The sequence below is a fragment of the Dysidea avara genome, chromosome 11, assembly GCF_963678975.1.
Source record: "Dysidea avara chromosome 11, odDysAvar1.4, whole genome shotgun sequence".
In the NCBI taxonomy this organism is placed as follows: Eukaryota; Metazoa; Porifera; class Demospongiae; order Dictyoceratida; family Dysideidae; genus Dysidea; species Dysidea avara.
Window position 1 is genome coordinate 12244552 of NC_089282.1, and position 17552 is coordinate 12262103.

Sequence of the window (17552 nt, forward strand, 5' to 3'; positions counted from 1 at the left end):
ATCACAGGTGATAGTAATAGGGTGAGAGGGTGGGGGTGGATGGTGGTCTTAATATACATTAATATACAGGTATAAAATGGAGTAAGAAGACGATTGGAATCCAGAGGCCAAGTTTGGGCTCTCCATGGCCCTCAAATCACTCCAAATTGACCGAGAACACTATTGGTGAGCTCTCTGTGAAGTCCCAGCTCACTACACACCATTATCACAAAGCCATGGCCATTCAATGGCGCCAATCTCCCACTCGTGGCTTTGACAGGGTCGGAAGAAAGCTGCCACAGAAACCCGACTTGCCAGTCCTGAAGGAAGTACAGTGTGGAATGTGATAGTGTATTAGGCCAGCAATCCATTTCTGGTAAAAACGTAAGTTTGATTTTGTGTGTGTGGAAGCCTTGTTATGTGAAATCCGGTCACATATATGCACTATAACTCACTGATTGATTATAACTAGCAATTATATGTATGTACTGTATGCTGTAACTTATTATTTATGAATAGTAATTGTAATCAACACATGCACTGTTTATTATTAATAACTGTAACATACACATTGTACCATACATACTTTAACTTATTGATTGTAACGTGTTCTGTGATTTACATCCTAGGCAAACCAGCTGTGCTGCCTGCCTAGTAATTAATAATAAAGAAAAAAATAAAGAAAAACAAAACCTAACTACTAAACGATACTAGTCTAATTCTTACTATTCACACTGGCTAAACTCGAATCTGGTGGCATGACAAAACTGGTTACCACAATCGAACGTAAAGGTTAGTATTATTTAGAATATATTTGTTTTATTGAATTATTGTCGAAGTGGACTACAGTTTAATCTGGGCTAAGATGGCACCAGACTAGTAAGGTGTATAAGTACGTTTATATATATGTAGACTAGAGTTGTGGCCACCCATACGCGTGTTGGCTTTTTCGATCGCCATTGGCTGCTTGTAAACATTATACGTATTGGTGACGTTATGGCCCACAATCGACCTTTACATGTCAGGCTATAAAAGAATTCGAGTGATCTGTGTAGTGTCTTTCCACCTATTAGGTGAGGTGTCGTAGTGGTCTTCTCCACCGGCACTTGCTATGCTGCACAAAACCGCCGCCAGTGCAATATCTGTTTATTGCATTGCACTGCGGTCGGTGCATTATAACTTATAATGCACTCGTTGTGGTCTACAAAACCGCAACCAGTGCATTATAAGTTATAATGCACTCGCTGTGGTCTGCAGCAGTGCAATATACAAATTATGGCACTGGCGGTGCCTTTGAACTGCCCACGCAGAGTGGTACATAAAATCATACATAAAGGTGATAGCACATATACTGTACAATTACATGCAGTAATATAATTATTAAAGTAAATTTATTATTATCGTGCAAGTTCTGTATACTGTGCTTAATTATGTAGTCAGCACTGACTGAATGATATGCCTTGCCTTCCATGTCAAGCTACTAAAGTAATTGTACTACATATCCATGTGAAATTCAATTAATTCAATATGGTGGACTAGCTACACTGCACTTACAATAAACCGACCATAGTATATCAGATCATGATCAGTGCCAATATGAGTAAGGGCAATTAAATCAGTCAGTCATGCATGTATAGCCTGAATCAATCTCAACCTTGCTCCAGCTTCTACTATCATTACTCCGGCTTCTATACTATCATTACTCTTCTACTATCATTCCTCTTCTAGTATCATTACTCTTCTACTAAAGTCTTATTATAGGCTAAAGCTTGTAAATGAAGGAGTCAGCTTACCCTTAATAATACCACTACTGGTGTTGCACTACATCAAATAGAATACGTAAATATAATGCACGCGTTATATATCAGCCTATACAGACATATAGTGTATTCCAGGTAATTAAGTCTTGTATGGTATGCTATTAAAATATGTGATAGCCTATATGCTAAGTTTGAGAGTATAAAGTATAGCTATACATTTATTGTACATACATATGTCACTAAGTTTACAATCTGAATAATTATTTTATATGTTTGTTTGGCAACTATTGTATGTGCTCTTTAGACCCCAGAAGCTATTTACTAGAATAGCAGCCATTTCACCTCAGCAGTGTTATTCTGTTACAGAGCCTGGATTATAGAGAATGGTAAGTATGCAGTATATACGTGTGTGTGCAACCAATTCATGGGCACTCAATTTGACAGTGTTGAATTATGCACATAATCACAGTAGCTACTGTACTACATATAGGCATTATAGTACTGCATAGCCAGACTGCTGCTTCTTAGCTATTTGTACCCAACGGTAAAGAGAAAAGTACTCTGTCATTGGAGGTAATTGAATTGAAAAAAACTTGCATTACTAATGCAAAGTAGTTGTCAATTTTAACCACATCATAGCAATAGTAAAAACTTTAAGAGTATTCAACTAGTTTCATTATAGAGACAACACAGATACAAGCTACTCAACTATTGCAATGCATTACTATTATACAGTAACTTACAGAGTTGTTGTCTGGCCTATATTCTTTGATCAATAATTATTTGTTGTATTAGGGGAAAAGTAAGATGAAATGCAATGTTGCATGCAGATAAAAAAAGCCCTAAAATTGGCAAGCATGCAGTTAACTGTTTTGTGTCTTGCAATCAAATATGAAAAGAAGTTATTTCAAAACAACCAAGATGTATAATGAAAAAGAAATTAATTTGCGAATTCAAAGCTATGACCAAGAAATAACTGTTAACATTGCCATTTCTGTGAAATTATGTCATGTAGAACATAAACTTAATAATATAACACAATGAATCTTTACTATGCTCTATAGCAAGAATACCAAACTATGAGAAGGAGACGCCACAGGGACTTTCTATCAATATGCAATACTTGACATTGTCCTTACCTGCATGCATTTCACAGTTTATTAATGTGTGACAACAGTAGTCAGAAAGCTAAGCACTAAAAATTGGTTGTTTATGCATAACAGTCTATAACACAGTTCTTTATGACCACACAAGAGTAAACATCTACCTCCTACTAAGAAAAGAACAGGTCCCATTACTGTGACCAAATAAAAATGCACACAATTGTTGAATTAATTCCCTAAATATATTGTTTCTTAATTCATAAAAATATTTTGTTACATTTGAAAAGCACATCAGTCACACAGAAATTCAAATGCACATGCTAGACAGTGATCTTCAGTTCTATTAGATGAAATGTGCAATGACACAATGCACTACTTTTAGTGGACACCATCAGAATTTTTCGAATAGCACTAGAGAAAATCAAAAGTTTCACAATCACTATCAACAAAAGGGCAGAGACATTGTCTGAATGGAAGGGTAGGAAAGTCGAAATATACATCAATTGTAGGAGTTGCTTGGATTCGTCTTTCTATGTTTATATTCTCTACTTCATTTTGTAGTACACAACGTTCTCTATCTATTTCAACTGGAAGTTCCAATAATGTCACACTGCTGTTATCATACATAGCTAAAAGAATTGTTCTATTGAAAGAAAATGTGTCAACTTGTCGTTTGGATGTAACATTTTTTATGGATAGACTACGAAGGGTTGAATTTACTTTTAACATTGCAGCTAACTTATCAGCAGTTGTGTAAATAATATCCATATGAAGTCCCAGCAATGCGGTATTATTCTTGAGACTATCAATAATGACCATTATCCCTTCATGACACATGTCATTATATTCAACATTAAGGTGGTGTAGTGTAGTGCTACTATTGAGGCATTCACTAATAGCTAATGCTCCATCATCACATATTTCGTTGTGTGAAATGTCCAGCTTCTGTATCACCTTATTAACTTCAATGGCTTTAAAGATTTTCACTGCTTCTTTACTAGTGATGGAATTCCTTGACAAGTCTAGTTCTCTTATTGAAGTGTTATGTGCAATACAGTCACAGATAATTTCTGCTCCTTCATCTTGTATTAGATAATTATTGATAATAAGAGTATGGAGTGTTGTACTAACTTTAATAGATTCTATCATCTTCATTATTTCTGTGTGATCCTCATGGTGGTCATGTAAATTTTGAGGACATTCAGATTTTTTATTGTCATCACAATAATGTACAGATCCATGCAGTTTTAGTTCAATATTGGTAAAGTTACAACCATATAGATCTAATGTTTGAAGCACTTTATTGTTTATGAGATAATTTGTAACCTTTATTGCATTGTTACTATCTTCCTTAAAAGCAACAAAAATTCTTCGGTTAAGGTTAAGAGTAACTGTTTGTAGAAAGACACAGTTGTGTTCAGTAGTTGACATTATCCACTCCATGTACTCTGTGTCCTCAACATTTATGTGATGTGACCAATCAAAGTGACCAATTTTAATCTGCCTCAAAGTGTTGTTGCTCTTAAGCAGATCAATGACATCACTGGGCTTTATCAGCACATAACTTCGTTCGGCAAACAGTTTCACTAAGGTCGTATTTGTTTTTAAAAATTCTGCAAACTTCAGTATACTATTCCTTGTGAAGCCATTATGATTTATGTTAAGTTCCCTTAGTCGTTTGTTGTATTTAAGGCTGTCACTAATAGCTAATATTCCAACATCAGTTATTTTATTATATGAAATATTCAGCACAAGTAATGTAGTGTTAACTTTAATGGCTTCTGCAATCATAAGTGCTCCACTATCAGTTATTGTGGCATACTCCATAATCAGTTCCTGTAGAGTTTCATTGTGTTTGAGACAGACACCAATAGATTCCACATCATCAGTGGATATGATATTATTTGAAATGTCAAGTTTCTTTAAGGTTGTGTTATATACAACTGTCTCTATAATGTTTAACAATGCACCACAATTGAAATTACAATAAGAAGATACAGTGAGTTCCTTGAGAGTGTTGACTTTGAGGCAATCATTTATTGCTTGTACTCTATTATAAATACTGAAACCCATAATATGCATCTTTGTAAGTGCCTTATTAACTTGAATGGCCTTTGCTATTATAGTTAAATACTGACTCATTTTTGATCCTTCCAAATAGAGTTCTTCTAGATAACTATCCTTGATGCAACAAAACACTACGTCATTGATATTGTATGATTGATTATATGGCAATGTTGTACAGTGGCCATCTTCATATGTGATCGTATTAAGTCCACTGTCTGTATCACCAGTAATTTTATTCCATGATGTATTAAATACCTGCACCACATTTTTATGCCTATTGTATTTGACTAAGTCTACAACGTCAGATTGTGACAGTGCGTTGAATTTACAGTCCAACTTTTGAAGAGCCCTCATCTTTGTACCAGCTATTAGTATGTCCATTATTCCTTCTTTTGTAATACAATTTGCAGAAATGTTTAAGTCAGATAAAGTCTTATTGAATGCTATAGCATTTGCAATATTTGCTGTTCCCTTATTAGTAATCCTATTGTCAGCCATACTAAGTGTTTTTAATGTACAATTCGTTTTAAGCGAATCACTAATAGCTATTACTCCATCATCTAATAGCTCATTGTGTGATATATTCAACACTTGTAAAGTGTTATTATTCTTGAGACATTCACTGATGGCCACTGCTCCACTCCTAGTAATACCATTATGCGAAATGTCAAGCTGTAACAGGCTTGTGTTGTAATGCAAAGAATTAAATAACTCAAATATTCCAATGTCCTTTAATTGATTTGAGAATAAGTTCAAGCAAGGAACCAAAAGCATGCCAGATTTTGACTTTTCAGTTGTTGTACTACTAGAATCTATCCCCCACAGTGATGATATGTAGTTTTCACTAAGGCAAATATGCTCCATGTTACAAATATTTTCCTTATAGTCGGTAAATAATCCTTGTAAAATAGTCATTTCTTCATCAGTAATAGAGCAAGAGGGAAGATTTAATGATCTAAGATGCACACAAGACTTCGCTATAACATTAACTAAAGAAACCATAGTATATGGATCTATTTTTGTATGTCCCATTTCAATATTGCCATCCTCAAATGTAACAGAAATACTTTCAGGCACTTGTACAACCTTTCTTGCTTCTAAGTAACACTGAAAAATTAACAGATTTCTAGCAAGAAGAGGTTTTTTAAGTTTTAATGTACTCTGATACCAATTAAAGCCATCAGATTCTATGCCCACAATCCCCACGTACATAAGCCAAACATAATCACCTACATCAAAATGATATGCCATACATAACGACTGTTCTTTATTGGGTAAGGTAGACACATAATAAGCTGCCAAGAATTCTTGCATTGTTGAATGAAGGAAGTTGAAAGAAACAGTATACCCGGCTCCTTTCATAGCACGTTTACACACAGCTTGCAATAAACCAAAACCATTGGGGAAGTCATCAATGTCTGTGCATACTGTTTTTACTTCATCATATGTAAACACTGTTTGTCTCTCCTTCAAACCCTTCATGGCTAGTTCGGATAACTGATTAACAAGCTCTATTATAGGTTTAGGTAAATCCTTTACAATTTTAATATTTTTGTCATAAGGCAAATGTGAAAGCAGATGGTGTTTTTCCAAGTGTCTATATATAGTGTGAATTATAAACTGTTCATTTAATTCTGTCAGAGTGTCAGGAAGACTGTCCTCCTTATAAAGGTACAGGAGTACCGCCAGGTGAAGAGGAACATGCATGATGCTATTAATGATTGGTTGTAGCTTCAGATATTTTTTCAGCTCAGTTCTTTTATCAGAAAATTCTTTAAATGACTCCGCAATATACTTCTCTCGTTCCTCTTTAGCAAAGCCAAGAACTTCGATTCTTTGATCAACCAGGGGACGCAGTAAAATAGAAGCATGTGGTCTTGATGTAATAACCACAATGGATTTTGGAAAAATTTCATGTTTTGCTAATTTTTCAATAAACAAGTTTAATTGACAGTGATGAGGACATTCATCAAAACCATCTATAACAAAGACTATGTTTTGTCCTCTTGATTTTTTTAGTTCATCAACAGCAACATCAACTTCACTGTCACTTAAGTAATCACAAGAGAAATAAGAAATCAACTGTTGATTAATGGAATCAACACTATGCAAATTAGGGTCTCTAACAAATAACAGAAAAAGTTTCTTTCCTTGAAGCATTTCGCCACAAGCCCAGCGATAAGTTATTTCCTTAGCTAGTACAGTCTTACCAATACCAGGTGCTCCTTCTATCAGAATAAACTTCTGATCTGGTGACTCAAATATACTAGTGATACTCTTAGTAACCTTGGATGGGTGTGATGATGTTATTTCATCTACAGAAGAGGCACCTCTCGGACGTTTAGACATGTCCAACAGTTCTCGTTCTGTTCTTTTATCTTTGTAATGAATCAATGTGTTACTGACAACTGATTTAGGTTGGTCTGGTGGCCATTCTGTATGATGTGAGTATCTGGTCTCCTTGTAGACATCACGTAGATAATCATTAAGAGAGTCAAGTACTAAATAAAGTAAGAAGAGAAATCTACATATCTGTACAAGTGGATCTTTAAACTGTTCACCGAACTCACAAAAGATTTACCAGATTAATAATCTTATACCTAACTTTTAACCCTTTCACCATTATAACCATATTTATTTGGTACAATGCTATAAAAGACATTCCGAGTACAACTGTAATGCACTACCTCTCCTATCACGTATTCCACGCTTACCCTGAAACAAGCATTCCATGCACAGAGGTCCAGTTTTGGGGTAACTGGATCTTTCGAGCACTATTGCAGGTTTTATTATGCATAATGCAATGTTTTCTTATTGAGTTTCACAAATCCTTGAGTCAATAGTCACACTTTGAAGTTTACTGGATTGCTAAGCTACGTAAGACAACCAAGGATGAAGGTCGGCCATTTTTCAAAGAGTGGTACTGTTTAGAATAGTTGTATACTTACCTGTAGCAACTTTCCTTGTAACTGACTACTTATATTTAAGTGGTTTTACTGTATTTTGTGGTTTTATTGTATTGCAATTATACTTTGTGGTTTATTCATATACAAAAACAACCTAGTCAAGGTCCTTAGGGTATACTTATAGTGGTATGGTAACTTAGTAATTTCAATGTACAGTGAAGCTTGTATGTACGTATAGTGCAATTCGGCATGAACTGTCCGGGATTCTATATAATTATTAAAAATGACTCGTCACTAACTACAACTATAACTTTGATCCCAAATATACAGTGTTACTATACAGTAAAATAATTTAAGTACAGTTTGTCCACAAATTAAATAACGCAAACTAATGTAATTTACCTGTAGTTTTTGACTGTCTATCACTGATTGCACTAGCCCTGTCCATGTTGGAAACTAACAATGACAAAATTGGTATAGTACATTAAAATACTTTTATCAAGACACATAATATGGTAGTGTGTCATGTGGCCAAGAAAGCCAGTGCACCACACCGTGTGTATACTGAAAGGAAAAAGAAAATGTCATTTTCACACATGCATTGTTCCATAGCCCTTTTCCAAGGCACACGATTTTTGCATTATACATAGCTGTCCACCAGGTAAGATAAGCAATGCAAAAAATTGATTACTGTAAATTTACACTAGCTATTTGTGAGATATATTATATAGTTATACAATGGCCACGAGTGCTCTGCCTGATATAAACGCACGAGCCTGAGGGCCGTCAGGCCCGAAGGCAAGTGCGTTTATACAGGCAGAGCACGGGTGCACGTTGTATAACTGTTATGTACCACTCACCTAATAGGTGGGGAGAGGCTCACAAGACAGCTGTAACACTTATAAAGGCCAGGTTTCTAACATCGATTGTGGGTAACCAAGCCGGACGTTGCGATAACGTTCCCCCTGCAATACTGCAGCCACCTGAGATATTGAAAGCTAGTACGCTATGGGTTATATCACTAACCTGCATTCGCTGTTCGACTCTCATCATGTAGTGCTCAGCATGCCAGCGTGATCACTCAATCGCCATACAGACTAAGCGCCAGACTAATCGCCATAGTGATTCTCTCGAGCAAAAATAAGCAGCTAAATAGACGGTTTAAGTAAACAAAACCTAACTACTAAATGATACTAGTCTAATTCTTACTATTCACACTGGCTAAACTTGAATCTGGTGGCATGACAAAACTGGTTACCACAATCGAACGTAAAGGTTAGTATTATTTAGAATATATTAGTTTTATTGAGTCATGGACTACAGTTTAATCTGGGCTAAGATGGCACCAGACTAGTAAGGTGTATAAGTACGTTTATATATATGTAGACTAGAGTTGTGGCCACCCGCGTTGGCTTTTTCGATCGCCATTGGCTGCTTGTAAACATTATACGCATTGGTGACGTTATGGCCCACAATCGACCTCTACATGTCAGGCTATAAAAGAATTAGAGTGATCTGTGAAGTGTCTTTCCACCTATTAGGTGAGGTGTCGTAGTGGTCTTGGCCACCGGCACTTGTGCTATGCTGCACTGACAAAACCGCAGCCAGTGCAATATCTGTATATTGCACTGCGGTCGGTGCATTATAACATATAATGCACTCGTTGCGGTCTACAAAACCGCAACCAGTGCGTTATAAGTTATAATGCACTCGCTGCGGTCTGCAGCAGTGCAATATACAAATTATGGCACTGGCGGTTCCTTTGAACTTCCCACACAGAGTGGTACATATATATATATATATATATATAGGTATTCAAAAACTTTCAATTGTTCCTTTTAAGGCTACGAGGGCTTAAATTCTTTTTCACACACTTTGCAGAAATTGTTATAAAACACAAAGTTAAACTCATTAGCCTTGACTTTGGTGCAAAAAAATTGAATTCCTGTACTACAGCAATCTGATGAATATTCACAGAGTTATGAACATTTATTTGTAATCAACTTTTTTGTCACAGCTACAGGGTAACCAAGTATGGAAAGAACTTTAAAATTGTTGTGTTGCATAGACTGATCATTGCAGCAGTACCCAGGAGCAGAAAAATAGGTGGGGGAGGCAGAGGGGCAACTGCCCCCTCCTCCACTTTGACAAGTGAAGTGCCCTCTCATTTCTTCCAATGCCCATTGCTAAAGTACAGCAACTATTGTAGTCATTAGCCAACTTACTTTGTCTTGACTTACTGGGGATTAGTGCTAAAGGTTATGCAAGAATGAAATACTGCATGAATCAGTGCTGGGAGTGCACAAGATCGAGATACTCTAATAGAGCAATCACCTAACTACTCTAATAGAACATTCAGTGGAATCACCTAAGTTTCAATCTGTCTCCATTAACATACACATAAAGCCGTACGAAAGTGTCATAACTGCACTGGACTCTAAGATTCTTGAAGCACTGAACAATGATGAAGAGATAGAGGCTGAAATATTACAAACAGAGGAGATTGCATCATCGATATCTACTGATTACACACCGCCTTACTCCCACTGTTTCTGAAGTAGTAGCAACTCGACCTGAAGACACATCCCCAGCAACCAGTTTATGTGAGTTCCATGATGCTATAGAAAGTCACATTCGTAGTCTTGCATCACTAGAGAAGACAGAAGACAACTATGGCAACTTGCTTGTATCAGTCATCCTTGGAAAGCTCCAAGAAAAGCAAACAAAACTTAGCGAGAACACATGGCAAGAAAGAGTGAACTGTTACCAAGCTACAACCTGCTATTCTTAATGAGCTGTACGTCTTTCAGATGGGATCCCAAGTAGAAGAAATGCTGTTACTAACAGCTGCATTTGTTACTAAAGCAGGCAAGCCGAGCCAATTGCTAAATTGAAAGTACAATACCTCTTCTATAAAGGGCCTCACTCTCCCTCATTATGTAGTACTGTCACAGACCCTAAGCAGCACACTGATATTGTACATCAGGACAGACTGTGCTTCAATTTTTTAGGACACCACAAGATTTTCTCTTGCAGTGCTCGATAACAATAACAGTCACAATTTCAGACAAATTAGCCAATGTCTGACCACAATTGTATTTGGCAGGACATAATGCCCTGTCAAAGGAGCCCAAAAGCCCAGGGTGTGCATATCTAGCTACTGTTTACTTTACTAATAATAGCTGTCTCTTGGTTGCTAGGAGATTAAACATTCAAGTCACCTAAAAGAGTGTCCACAAATGTACCAGTGCCAACCTCTCTGCTGTACAGAAACCTCACAAAATCACTTTAATAGTGTCTCAGCACATAATGTCTACAGCTATAGTGCCTTACATCAGAGAATACCTATTACAGACTGTGTTATAGGCCACCTATGTCCAAGCAAAGTATGTCTAGACTAGTTTGGATTTGACAGGACATTATGTCCTGGACTTAAGAATTCTTATCGGGAGCACTGCTCTTATAACTCAAAGCACCGTTGTCACAACTGCCGCCGTAAACATCATAACATCATACAAGCCTTTGTACCCTTGGACACCAGAGTAACGACAACCTACCTACCACTCCAATCAACACTGTATAGCAACAGAGCAATACCACAGCTCTCCATCCACCCCTGTTCAACTTAACCTATTGGTGTACATTCCGTGACCTCTCAGTCTACTGGAGTGCTCTGTTCAACATCACCTCACTCTTCAGCTTCAATCTGCTGTTCAACCTACTGGTGCACACTCCGTGACCCTCCCTCCCAAATACAACAATGTTTGCCTTCTCAAAATGGCTGTAGCAAGAGTGACAAATGTGTTGAAGCTAATATACGACTGGATGAAGGGTCCCAGAGGTCATTCATAACCGAAGAACTAGCCAGTATTCTGGATCTCCAACCTTACTCTAAGGAACTCATAACTATTTCACCATTTGGGACCAAGCATCCAACAAGCCGCCATCTTAATGTTAGCAGGGCCACATTGCTTACTAGGAGTGGAAAAGAATTACAAATATCTATCCTTGTAGAGCCATTCATTGCAACACTACTTCAGAACTGCACCAGCCTTGATTTTTCAGAACTTCCATATCTTCAAGGCCTTTAATCAACTGGCTCATCCCCTTAGTTCAGACAGTCAGTTTGCAATTTCACTTTTATTAGGAGCAGATTACTACTGGGACATAGTTGGAGATAAAGTTGTTCGTGGCAGCGGACCAACCACAGTAGAGTCGAAGTTAGGATACCTACTCTCAGGCCCAGGGCACCCTACAACCAATGTTCCAATGATTATCACCCCAACACAAAGTGACTTTGACTTAGAATGCTCCTGTACTTGATTGGAGTTTCACAAGGTGATGTTGAAGTCAATATGACAGAGAATCACCTCACCTCCTGTGTCACAAGAGCCACTGATGTGGGACATACATAGCCAGATTTCCTTGGAGAACACATCATCCTCCCCAAATTCCTAGTAATTACAGAATATAGAACACGACAATTAGCAAGGAGACTAGCCACTAAATCTAAGCTATTGCTATTGTACCACCAGATCATTACTGACCAAGAAGCCAGGGGGTTCATTGAGTAAGTGAGTATACTAACACCCACACTATGCAGTAGAGAAAGACTCACTAACTACACTATTAGAATTGTTTATTGATTATAGTGGCTGACAGTCAGCTAGCCACTCCTCACTTAATGACTGCCTAGAGATTGATGTGCCATGTAGTAATGATTTGTGTGCCATCAGCATTCGCTTCAGGCGTCATCAATTTGGGATTTCAGGTGATAATGAGAGAGCTTTTTTGAACATACGTACATACTTACACCCAGATTACACCTGGTTTTTTTTGGCTATCAAACCTTGCAGATCCATCCGGTCAGTTCGTATTTATTGTTTCAAAGTGATGCCCTTTGGAGCAGATAGCTCCTTTTCATCATATGGTATGATACTTACTGTATAGTAGGGACCACAAAGGAGTAGGCATGGCCCACAGAATACTATCACCCAAAAACCAGCCTCAATTTTCCCTGACGACGATGAGGTAGTATTGGTTAGATAAAACTAAGCCCAAACAAACTTTCAGATCGACCCAAAACACTTTCAACAAGTTGCTACGCAATTTTAAAAATAATTTATTTAACGGAATTTTCTACTGACTGATTGACTGACTGACTGCCTGATTCCTTCAGGCAAGTGTTACTCGATAACGGCTAAGACTACAGGCTTGATTTTTTCACTGTTAGACATCGCTTCAGCCCGACTGGTGCCTTTTGGCATACTGCAGTACGTACAATGTATTCTTCATGGACTTACCAGTGTCCTCCTTTGTGTCCTATTCATCTTTGCTGACAGCGAAAAGTGTCGAATTGATGGTAGCATGTGATGGCTTCCCTTCGTAACAGAAATCATCCGTACTTTTCGTAATGGCTATTTTGATTGCAGAGGTGCTTTTCGAACAGTTCTCGATTTGTACTGCGTAACGGGTTGAACATAGCAGACAACGAAGCACAATGGATACTTCACTTTTCAGATGATAATTAATATAACTGGGGGTGCGGCACCATTTCTTTCTTTTAGTATATGCGTGGATTGCAGAGGTGCTTTTCGAACAGTTCTTGATCTGAAATGCTGTGTAACCGGTTGAACATAGCTGACAACGAAGCGTAATGGATACTTTACTTTTTAGACGATAACTGATATAGCTGGGGCGTGCGGCGCCATTTCAGATGTGGTATGCGAGGGTTCACCAGTCATAATAATTATTTATAAAAAAAAGGTAACAAACAAGTACACAGAAAAATTTGGAATTTTCAACTAGAGTAGGGACCATAACACATCGATAAAAAGTACTGAAACAAGTTGGAGTAAGCATGATATTAAATCACAGTAAAACAATAAGAAGTGTTATATCCCTACTGTGCTCAAGATACCATAATGGAAATGCACAGTAGTGATATAACACTTCTTATTGTTTTACTGTGATTTAATATCGTGCCTACTCCAACTTGTTTCAGTACTTTTTATCGGTGTGCTATGGTCCGTACTCTAGTTGAAAATTCCAAATTTTTCTGTGTATACTTAATACAGTCCTTCAACATCAGCTCAAGCAACATAATACAGCTGTATCTCATGACATGCACATTAATCTTTATGTTGACAATAACATTACTGGCTGTGATACAGAGGATGCAGCTACAGAGTATTGCAAGGAAGCACAAGCCATTATGTCTAGTGGAATGTTCAACCTCCATAGCTGGTCCTCCAACAGTAACAGATTTAAGGCCAATGCTGTTCAAGACAATACTGTCAATGATCACAGCACTGTTAATGTTTTAAGTCTCCGTTGGGACCCAACTACTGATTTACTGTCACTAGTAGCAAAGCCCTTTTCCCTCACAAACAGCCAACTTGGTCACTAAGAGAGAAGTACTACAAGCCACATCAAGGATTTTCGATTTATCTCCCCAGTTGTAGTTCGAGTCAAGATTTTCATACAGACATAGTGGCAACACAAGGTTGGCTGGGATGAACCACTAAATGATGACTTAGCTAATGATTGGTCAGAAATTACTAATGATTTGAAACAATCTTCAGAGTTCTCTGTCAAGAGATGCTATTTCCCAGCTCCTCCCACACAACCTACTATCCGATGCAAGCCAGAAGGTCTATGGTAGGCCTGAAAAAACATATATCTCGATAAATTCCGATAATAAAAGCCTATTTATCTCAATAAACGATATTATCTCGCTAATAATCATACAATATAACACTGAACACTAAAAAATGTTCAAGTAAGTGATGGTTGTTAAAACAAAAGATTTAGTCTCACAATAAACAATATTGTTATACCGTTAGTCATACTGTTACTTTTAAATTTATCTTTTCTTCTTGTTAACTTCTAGGTTTGCACCAAGGAAGACCAACATGTTAACATTCTCCGGTAGTAGACAGGCTCTTTTTTCATTTACTACATGTCCAGCCACACTAAACGCATGCTCTGATGGCACTGAGGTTGCTGGAATACATAAAAATTTCCTGGCTAACTGTGCTAACCGTGGATAGTGTTTCTGATTGTCTCTCCACCATACTAGAAGGTTACTCACTGTAGTAGGATCAATTAGGGATGGGCGGTATTGCTTTTTAGAAGAACGGTATGGTATTAGGAAAAATACCTCGGTATCACTAAATACCTTTTATATTGTACACTTTTTAAAAACCTGGGTAAGCTATGATTTATACTTATATCCACACTGTGCCAGTAGTGAAAGTTATTTTTTAAAGGAACAAATGAAATGACAATTGTACCACAAAGTAATGTTTGAATATCTCAAAAGGTAAATTATTGTGTTTGTCTTGTCCACAGCATAAACATGATTGACTTCATGTTTAGCCACCACTAAACCACCAAAAATTTAATTAATACATTAAATTCGGTATTCGGTATTTTTAGAAAGCCACAATGGTATCTGAAAAATATCTTTTTAACTACTAATACCTAAATACCTCCCAACCCTAGGATCAATTTCAATGGCAATGTAATTGCTCATTTCCCTTTCTACTTCAGCTTTGATTCTTTCACTGTCTGATAGTGGAGCACCTTCATCTTGAGATTTGGAATTAACAACATCATCCAACAAAGACATCAAGCCTTTCTTGGCCTTTTTAGGAGGTGGAGGAGCATCATCATCATCAGTCAGATTAATAGTGCTTGTACTAGTAGTATCAAGGCTGGTGATATCATCATCATTCAACTCTTGTGCTTCATCTTCCACAGAAGCAATTGTAAAGCTCTTGTCACTGTCAGTCATGAAAGCAAGAGCTTTAAATCTAGGGTCAAGGAAGCATGCCTTGTTAATCAAGCTCATGACATCATCATAACGATCTTTGAGATCACCCATCATAATCTCTTTCATTGTTTTAGCCAGTAAAGAATCTGAAGAATTTTCAACCAAATGTATTGACAAAAGCTTGTATAATAGTGGTCTTGTGGCTGAAATGGTTACTAGTTTTTCACCACCCAGTGTCTCAGTGATTTCCACAATGGGTTGTAAAACTTCCAAAAATGTTTCCATTGTTGAAATCTCAGCATCACTAGGCATAAGATCTGTTTTTTTAAGGTAGCACACAGCTGTTGAAGCCAATGTTTCAGCATGTAATACGATGAGTTCCACCGTGTAGTGACATCTTGAAACAAACTTAGTTCCTCAACATGCAAGTCTGTTTGTTTCTGCTTTAAAATGTATGAAGACTTAGAAGAGTGATGAAAATGGGTCACTACACGGCGGGCACAAGCAAGAGCTCTTGATATTTGTGGAATTTCCATAGCTTTCTTAACTCCAATTTGAAGAGTGTGGGCTAGACAACCAAAACGGGGCCATGATAGTATTTCAGTTGCACAAACAATGTTTTGTGCATTATCAGTGGTTATAGACACAAGAATCATCATCTTTAAGATCCCGCCTTGCAAGGCTATCCCTTTAACTCATCAGCTAAATTGACACCTGCGTGCTCCAATGACATTTCAGCAGTGTCCAAAAGGTGAGCTTGTAGATTCCATAATTCATCAATATAATGCACGGTATGTGTAATATAACTATGGTTAGCACGGGAGGTCCAACCATCTGTGGTAAATGAAAAATTCTTTAGACCACGTGCCATAGCAGCAGCAATTCTTGCTTTCTCACTCTGATAAATTTCTGGAATGTAATTCTGTGAGAAGGTCTTCCTATCAAGAACCACGTATCTTGGCTCAAAAGTACGCAACATAGCCCAAAATCCCACATTGTTGACTATACTAATGGGCAACATATCCTTCGCTATACAATGGCTTACTGATTGGTTAAGAATTTTCCACTTTTTCGGGTTTGTTGACAGTGGCTCTAACTGATGGAAAGCTTCACTAATGGGTGGTTGGTTGGCAGACACGGCACTACACTTTTGACCAGTTGCCGTTTTGGCTTTTACTTTCAAATATTCCGAGCGGTGGTTGTATTCCAAATGAGAGATCATATTGGTGGTGCGTCCAAGATAGTTCATCTTCTTTGGACAGAGCGTACAGTAGACTTCAGTCCGCTTCTTTTTATCTTTCTGCAAGTACTGCCCATTTTCCGCTGGGAAGCCAAAGTATTCCCAAACAGGACTCTTTGCTCTTTTTCAAGCTTTAACAGTTCACGAGGACTATCTCGACACTCACTGCTTGAGTCACCGCTAGAATCACTCGCACTACTAGAAGTGCTCATTTCACTAACGCAGATAAACAAAACAACACGAGGTGAATCATGAGATACATGATTACGTAAGCAATTGCAACATAATTAATTATCACATAATAATCGATTGCAAGGAATATAATATTGCTATCTCGATAACCTTTCATCCTATCGCGATAATCGTATTATCGCTATTATCGCACAGCCCTAGTCTATGCATGGAGTTATCATCTTTCCTACAGACAACAACCAAGTCTCATTTGTGTTAGTAAAGACTTGTGTTGTACCACTGAAGCATCTCACGTTGCCACTTCTTGAACTGATGGCTGCACTGATTGCCACAAGACTAACACATTTTGTAATGACACACCTCACATTGCAAGACCCACCAATATTTATTTCCTTCAAAGCTATGGCAAACTGGCTAACTCCACCATCATTATGGCCATCCTGTGAACAACCAAGTTTATCTCCATCACTTGTAGCAGCAGAAACTGCAACAGAGTTTGACCCCATAGTGCTGAACTAGCCTGACGTT

The 17552-nt window shown here is 37.6% G+C and overlaps 1 protein-coding gene across 1 annotated transcript; it reads right to left on the minus strand.

The window, feature by feature from the left end:
* Nucleotides 1–3087: 3087 nt before the first annotated feature.
* Nucleotides 3088–8319, minus strand: LOC136239022 (protein NLRC3-like). Its single transcript, XM_066029760.1, has 2 exons — nt 8218–8319; nt 3088–7410 (listed from the first exon to the last, which is right to left on the minus strand). The coding sequence occupies exons 1-2, from the start codon at nt 8261–8263 to the stop codon at nt 3254–3256; spliced, it is 4203 nt and encodes a 1400-aa protein (XP_065885832.1). The 5' UTR covers nt 8264–8319; the 3' UTR covers nt 3088–3253.
* Nucleotides 8320–17552: the final 9233 nt, after the last annotated feature.